Source organism: Oncorhynchus kisutch, linkage group LG12, assembly GCF_002021735.2.
Source record: "Oncorhynchus kisutch isolate 150728-3 linkage group LG12, Okis_V2, whole genome shotgun sequence".
NCBI classification, from domain to species: Eukaryota; Metazoa; Chordata; class Actinopteri; order Salmoniformes; family Salmonidae; genus Oncorhynchus; species Oncorhynchus kisutch.
Genome location: NC_034185.2, coordinates 53,195,879 through 53,203,246, shown reverse-complemented (window position 1 = coordinate 53,203,246; position 7,368 = coordinate 53,195,879). Strand labels below are relative to the sequence as shown.

At 45.1% G+C, this 7,368-nt stretch overlaps 2 protein-coding genes across 18 annotated transcripts in view; one reads left to right on the top strand and one right to left on the bottom strand.

Moving 5' to 3' along the window:
- LOC109901251 (zinc finger protein 583-like) overlaps positions 1 to 7,368 on the bottom strand; it is an 880,650-nt gene that overhangs the window by 435,287 nt on the left and 437,995 nt on the right. For 3 of the 17 annotated variants that reach the window (XM_031836512.1, XM_031836513.1, XM_031836515.1), the window contains 2 exons: positions 6,803 to 6,933; positions 1,834 to 3,356 (listed from right to left, as the gene is read on the bottom strand). The exons of the other annotated variants lie outside the window; for them this stretch is intronic. In XM_031836512.1, coding sequence (XP_031692372.1) covers positions 2,418 to 3,356; positions 6,803 to 6,933 — 1,070 coding nt within the window. In that variant the 3' untranslated portion in view covers positions 1,834 to 2,417. Of the gene's footprint in view, positions 1 to 1,833; positions 3,357 to 6,802; positions 6,934 to 7,368 lie in introns of those variants that run through there. 17 annotated transcript variants of the gene reach the window in all.
- Positions 1 to 7,368, top strand: part of LOC109901169 (zinc finger protein 629-like) — a 247,635-nt gene that overhangs the window by 88,889 nt on the left and 151,378 nt on the right. The gene's annotated exons all lie outside the window — the stretch shown is intronic.

The following is a 7,368-nucleotide window of genomic DNA, read 5'->3' as shown; positions in this document are numbered from 1 at the left end:
CCACTGATAATCTCCCTCGATCTGGGGCTCCACGCAAGATCTCACCCCGTGGGGTCAAAATGATCACAAGAACAGTGAGCAAAAATCCCAGAACCACACGGGGGGACCACCCCCCCTGGTGAGACAAAACCGCGACTTGACAGTGAAGAGCACTTTTTGCCAGTCCTGTCTGGTCCAGCGACGGTGGGTTTGTGCCCATAGGCGACGTTGTTGCCGGTGATGTCTGTTGAGGTCCTGCCTTACAATAGGCCTACAAGCCCTCAGTCCAGCCTCTCTCAGCCTATTGCGGACAGTCTGAGCACTGGTGGAGGGATTGTGCATTCCTGGTGTAACTCGGGCAGTTGTTACTGCCATCCTGTACCTGTCCCACAGGTGTGATGTTCGGATGTACCGATCCTGTACAGGTGGGTTACAAGTGATCTGCCACTGCGAGGACGATCAACTATCCGTCCTGTCTCCCTGTAGCACTGTCTTAGGCATCTCACAGTACGAACATTGCAATGTATTGCCCTGGCCGCATTTGCAGTCCTCATGCCTCCTTGTAGCATGCCTAAGACACGTTCATGCAGATGAGCAGGGACCCTGGGCATCTTTCTTTTGGTGTTTTTCAGAGTCAGTAGAAAGGCCTCTTTAGTGTCCTACGTTTTCATAACTGTGACCTTAATTATCTACCGTCTGTAAGATGTTATTGTCTTTACGACCGTTCCACAGATGGATGTTCATTAATTATTTATGGTTCAATGAACAAGCATGGGAAAGTGTTTAAACCTTTTACAATGAAGATCTGTGAAGTTATTTGGATTTTTACGAATTATCTTTGAAAGACAGGGTCCTGAAAAAGGGATGTTTCTTTTTTGCTGAGTTTAGTTTGCACTTGAAGGGCCTTTCCTTGGTGTGAACGGCCTCTTCACATACTTCGCCTCAGAGAAGCGCTTCCCACGCGTACGGCTGGTATGGCTTGTCTGTTCTAATACTTGGCCTCCCACGTTATGATGTGGTAGTAGCAGGAGCCAGTCTTTGAGCTCCCTCAAACTCTAGCCATTGTTATTGGGATTGTGTGATGGGAATTTTTCTTCTGCTTTTATCCAACACATACATACAAACACACATTAGGTTGTAGAGGCTGGAGCAGAGAGCAGCTGCAGTGCACCGTCCAATGAGCAGTTTAGGGGGTATTGATACTAGCAACCCTCCGGTTGCCAGCTCACTCCCCGCCAGATGTGCTCTGTGTGGTTGGGTCCTGGTTCTGACTCGGGAAGGAAGAGTTATGGCTCCTGATCCATGGTCGTGATCCGGAGCAAGTCTTTGTGACCAGCCATCTCAGAGGTCCACTCTCTCCCACCAGTAACAATGGATATCAGCAGGTCTTCATGGACTGCAGACTGCAAACAAAGATTTTGCAGAAAAGCACAAGGGTTTATTACATTTGCATTTTAGTAATTTAGCAGATGCTCTGCTTCAGAACAACATACAGAAGCGACTAGGGTTAAGTGCCTTGCTCATGGGCACATCAACAGGTTTTTCCACCTAGTCATGCTCGGGTATTCAAACCAGCGACCTTTCGGTTAATGGCCCAACGCTCTTAACCGCTAGGATACCTGAAAAAAACTATTCGCTGTACACACAGAAACATTACATCATATTATAACATGTTAATCACAGTCATGCCCATGTCTGACAGTGTGATTCAAGTACCTAACAATATGGAGCCATTGGAGTTTATTATAAAAAACAGCAATATGTGTTTTCAAGAATTATTACATACAAACACGTTTGGTACATTTCATGTAGGCCTTACAATAGAACGAAAACAAGACGCAAAAAATCAGGCAATGTTGTAGAATAACTGGTTGTTTAATCATGTAATCAGCGCTTAATTTATAAATCGGAAGGTGCCAGAACAAAAAATATGCACGAGAGGTGGATGACCTGGGGAGCTCGGAGTTACCAGAATGCATTAAACACTAACTGGGGGAAGTATGTGGTGTTGTTCAGTTAAATTAGTCATATTTTGAGTTCCAGGGTGTTAATAAAAGTCTAAATAACAATAAAAACACTAACGTGGAAATAGTTCTTTGTCACTGTTCACTTCCATTTACACAATGGGTGTGGTTCAATGAAAAAGGTACTCGCGCTGTTCTTGGAAATAAGATACTGCTTATTATAATACAATTCAAATCTCCTATGATCACTGTCTTTAAAGCTGAGAGAAGACTTGTTTAGAAAGCACAGCGTGTTAGCAACTCTCATAAAAACAGGTATTTACAATCCAATTTCAAATAGCAAGTTAACAAAAGGTTAATGAGGGGTATGTGGTTAATTACCCTCTTACCCCAAGACACTAGACATGATAACTATAATAATTAAACTAAAGAATAGTTCACAGACATCCCCTGCATACATCTCAAGTCACACTGCTACGATTTCTCCCCGTTGTGGACACTCCTATGTCTGATAAGGCTAGTCAGGAAGGAGAAGCTCTTGTAACATAGTTTGCACTTGAAGGGCTTGTCCTTGGTGTGAACGGCCTGGTGCCTCTTCACATAGTTCGCATGAGCAAAGCGCTTCTGACAGGTGGGGCAGGCGTATGTTTTGCCGGCGTCTGTCCTAACGCTTGGCCTCACACGTTGTGACCCAATGACACCAGAGGTAGAAGCAGGAGACACCACCCTCAGGTGGTTAGTCTTTGAGCTCCCACCTTGACCTCTAGCCATTGTTTGGGTGTTGTTGGGATTGTGTGCTGTGCTACAGGCTAGGTACCGCTCGTGGTGAACGCCCATCCTGACCCTGTCTATATTCGTGGGGTAACCATGAGGTAACTGAGGAAGGCTAGAGCCAGGCTTCCTATGAACCCAGTCACCAGGCATTAGGCGAGATCCTGAAGAGGAAGACAGACTTCCTGTTAGACTCCCACCAGGGGCATCTCCCACTACTCTCTGTGAAGGCTGAAGCCCTGGGTGACCTGCTCTGTTCATCATGGATACTGTGGTGTTTGTATCATAGGAACAGGAGGGTCTATCTCTATCAGCCCCAGGCCCTGCTTCATCCCTGCACTGAGACTGTGAAGAGAAGGGTCTGGGCTGCAGACTGGATCCCTCACTGGAGCCTCTGTCTCTCTGATGACCACCAGGACTGTTGCTGTTCAGTCCACCTGTCCACTGGTTGTGTTCTATGTAGTGGTTGTGGTGGAGTCTCTGTCCCCCGCGGTTGGGTCCTGGTTCCGACTCGGGAAGGAAGAGTGACGGCTCTTGATCCAGGGTCCTGATCCGGGACCAGGATTTGTGACCAGCAGCTTCAGAGGTCCAGTCTCTCCCACCAGCAACACTGTGTATCAGTTGGTCTTCATGGACTGCAGACTGCAAATAAAGATTGTACAGAAAAGCATCAAGGGTTATATAAGAAACTCTTTGCTGTACAAACAGAAACATATTATAAAATGTTAACCACAGTCAAGCCAATCTATAACATTGTGATTCAATTACCTAACTATATGGCGGCACTGCAATTTATTCTATAAAAAACAATGCTCTATACAGTGCATTTGGAAAGTATTCAGGCCCCTTAACTTTTTCCACATTTTGTTACGTTACAGCCTTATTCTAAAATGTATGACGTCTTTTTTCTTCCTCATCAATCTCACACAAACCCCATAATGACAAAGCAAAAACAGTTATAAAAAAACATAACTGAAATATCACCCTTTACTCAGTACTTAGTTGGCAGCGATTACAGCCTCGAGTCTTCTTGGGTATGATGCTTCAAGCTTGGCACACCTATATTTGGGAGTTTCTCCCATTCTTCTCTGCAGATCCTCTCACACTCTGTCAAGACTGGATGGGGAGCGTCGTTGCACAGATATTCTCAGGTCTCTCCAGAGATGTTCAATCGGGATCAAGTACGGGCTCTGGCTGGGTCACTCAAGGACATTCAGAGACTAATCAGGAAGGCTCTTGTAACAATTTGCACTTGAAGGGCTTCTCCTTGGTGTGAACGGCCTGGTGCCTCTTCACAGAGTACGCTTCAGCGACGCGTTTCTGACAGGTGGGGCAGGCGTACATGTGAACGAAGCAACTCCTGCGTTGTCTTGGATGTGTGCTTAGTGTCATTGTCATGTTGGAAGGTGAACCTTCGCCCCAGTCTAAGGTCCTGAGCGCTCTGGAGCAGGATTTCATCAAGGATCACTGTGTACTTTGCTCCGTTCGTCTTTCCCTCGATCCTGACTACTCTCCCATTCCCTGCCACTGAAAAACATTCCCACCGCATGATGTTGCCACCACCATGCTTCACCGTAGGGATGGTGTCAGATTTCCGCAAGACATGACACTTGGCATTCAGGCCAAAGAGTTCAATCTTGGTTTCATCAGACCAGAGAATCTTGTTTCTCATTGTCTGAGAGTCCTTTAGGTGCCTTTTGGCAAACGCCAAGCGGGCTGTCATGTGCCTTTTACTGAGGAGCGACTTCCGTCTGGCCACTCTACTATAACAGCCTGATTGGTGGAGTGCTGCAGAGATAGCTGTCCTTCTGGAAGTTTCTCCCATCTCCACAGATTAACTCTGGAGCTCTCTGAGTGACCATTGGGTTCTTGGTCACCTCCCTGACCAAGGCCCTTCTCCCCCGATTTCTCAGTTTGGCCAGGCGGCCAGCTCTAGGAAGAGTCTTGGTGGTTCCAAACTTCTTCCATTTAAGAATGATGGAGGCCACTGTGTTCTTGGGGACAATTCCTTCGACCTCATGGCTTGGTTCTTGCACTGTCAACTGTGGGAACTTATATAGACAGGCATGTGCCTTTCCAAATCATGTCCAATCAATTGAATTTACCACATGTGGACTCCAGTCAAGTTGTAGAAACATCTCAAGGATGATCAATGGAAACAGGATGCACCTGAGCTCAATTTCGAGACTAATAGCAAAGGGTCTGAATACTTATGTAAAATAAGGTGATTTTTGGAATATTTTTTGTAAATGTGCAAATATGACTAGGGGTATTGTGTGTAGATTGATAAAAGAAAAAAACGGCTTAATCAATTTTAGAATAAGGCTGTAACGTAACAAAATTTGGAAAAAGTCTGAATAATTTCTGAATGCACTGTATGTGTTGATTCAAGAAAGAAGTATAATGTTTTGGTTCGACTGAGATGAGAATTTTTTTTATTTTATTTTTTACAAATCAGTCAGCACACAGTCGATTTAGTCTTTAATTTCAACAAAACTGGCATACACTTACATACGGGACTTACACACAGCTTCACTACTTCATAATTTTTTTTTTTGAATACTTTGGAAAAGTTCAACATTACATACACCTTCATGTAAACATGAACTAAGGCACTATCTTTATCTCACTATAAAGCACCAGCATCAACCTAAAGGGACATAGTTGTCACTTCATCAGTGAAGCATTTTTACAGACACAATCACACCAACCATCACCTTATCATTCTAATTATTTCCTCAGTTCACCTCATCCAGTTCCCTACAACATTCAAAACCAACAGAATTAACTACCAACAAACTATACTGAACAAAAATATTTAAAAAAATGTAAAGTGTTGGTCCCGTGTTTCATGAGCTGAAATAGAATATCCCGGAAATGTTCCATACGCACAAAAAGCTTATTTTTCTTAAATGTTGTGCACAAATTTGTCTAAATCCCTGTCAGTGAGCATTCCTCATTTGCCAACATAATCCACCTGACAGGTGTAGCATATCAAGAAGCTGATTAAACAGCATGATCATTACACAGGTGCACCTTTTGCTGGGGACAATAAAGGCCACTCTAAAATGTGCAGTTTTGTCTCAACACAAAGCCACAGATATCTCAAGTTTTGAGGGAGAGCATACAATTGGCTATGCCCTCCTAGGCCCACCCATGGCTGCTCCCCTGCCCAGTCATGTGAATCCATAGATTAGAGCCTGATGAATTCATTTCGATTGACTGATTTCCTTATATAAATTGTAACTCACCCAATTGTTGCATGATGCATTTATATTTCACTATACATGGGCCATGTGAATTTTCTGCTGGTGTATCCTGAGGTAGCTCCTCTCTGAGAACACAGGGAAATGGCTTCTCTCCTGTGTAGATCTTCAGGTGCATCTTCAGCTGGTGCTGGTGGGAGAACCTCTTCTCACACTGGGGGCAATTTAATTTGTCCCCTAGGTGGACCCTCTTCAGGTTGGAATAGTCCGAGAAACTGGCCCGGCACAGGTGGCAGCTGAACAATTAATCCCCCGTGTGCATCCTCTGGTGGATCTCCACCTGTTTGGGGAAACTGAAAGCTTTCCCAAAAAATGAAAACGCAAAGCGCTTCTCTTTGGCGCCACCACTTTTACTTATTCCATCTCTACTACTGTCATTTGTCAATGGGCTTGTGTAGCCATTTAGTGTTGAGGCACCGGCATTGTCTGAAGTCTGGTTTAACATAAGGTGAGTGTGAGGAGGACGAAGGCCAGGGAGTGTCTGTGTTGTCACAGGGTCCATGTTCCAGTTGATAGATCCTATAGAAGGCAGGCTGAAGGCAGCACCTGTTAGGTGGTTAACCTGAGGCGTCATCAGTCTCTCTGAATCACAACTATAGGAACAGGACGGAGCATCGCTAGCCGAGTCTGTCTGTTCTCTCCAGCTGCATACGGACACCTCCCCACCCTCGCAGACAAAATCTATGCCTTGCCCTGGTCTCAGCCAGTCTGTCGTCATGGAGACTAAGTTTGAATGTTGATTTGTATTCAAATTTTTGTTTCTGGTTGTGGTTAACAGTGTTGTTCCCCAGCCCAGAGTTGGACACAGTCCCATCCACTGACCTCCATTATGTCACCTCTCGTCCTGGCCTGCTCAGTGATGTTGTCCCCCGGGCTCTTCGCTGCACACGTCTGGGTCTGGGAATCCAAGATGGCTTCCCAATCTCCTCTGTTAGCTTCCAGCCAACCACCACCTGCAGGAAGAGGTTACTGTCCAGACTTAACAAACATGACACATGGATGGATTTTTAGACATGGATTTTTTGTGTGTTATTTGCCTGGTGATGTCTGACTTATGTTGATATACACTGAGTGTACAAAACATTAGGAGCACCTTCCTAATATTGAGTGGCACCCCCATTTCCCTTCAGAACAGCCACAATTCGTTGGGGTATGGACTCTACAAAGTGTTGAAAGCGTTCCACAGTCCCATGTTGACGCCAATGCTTTCCACAGTTGTGTTAAGTTGGCTGGATGTCCTGTGGGGGGTAGACCGTTCTTGATACACTCAGGAAACCGTTGAGCGTGAAAAACCCAGCAGCGTTGCAGTTCTTGACACACTCAAACCGGTGTGCATGGCACCTACTACCATAATCTGTTCAAAGGCACTTCAATATTTTGTCTTACCC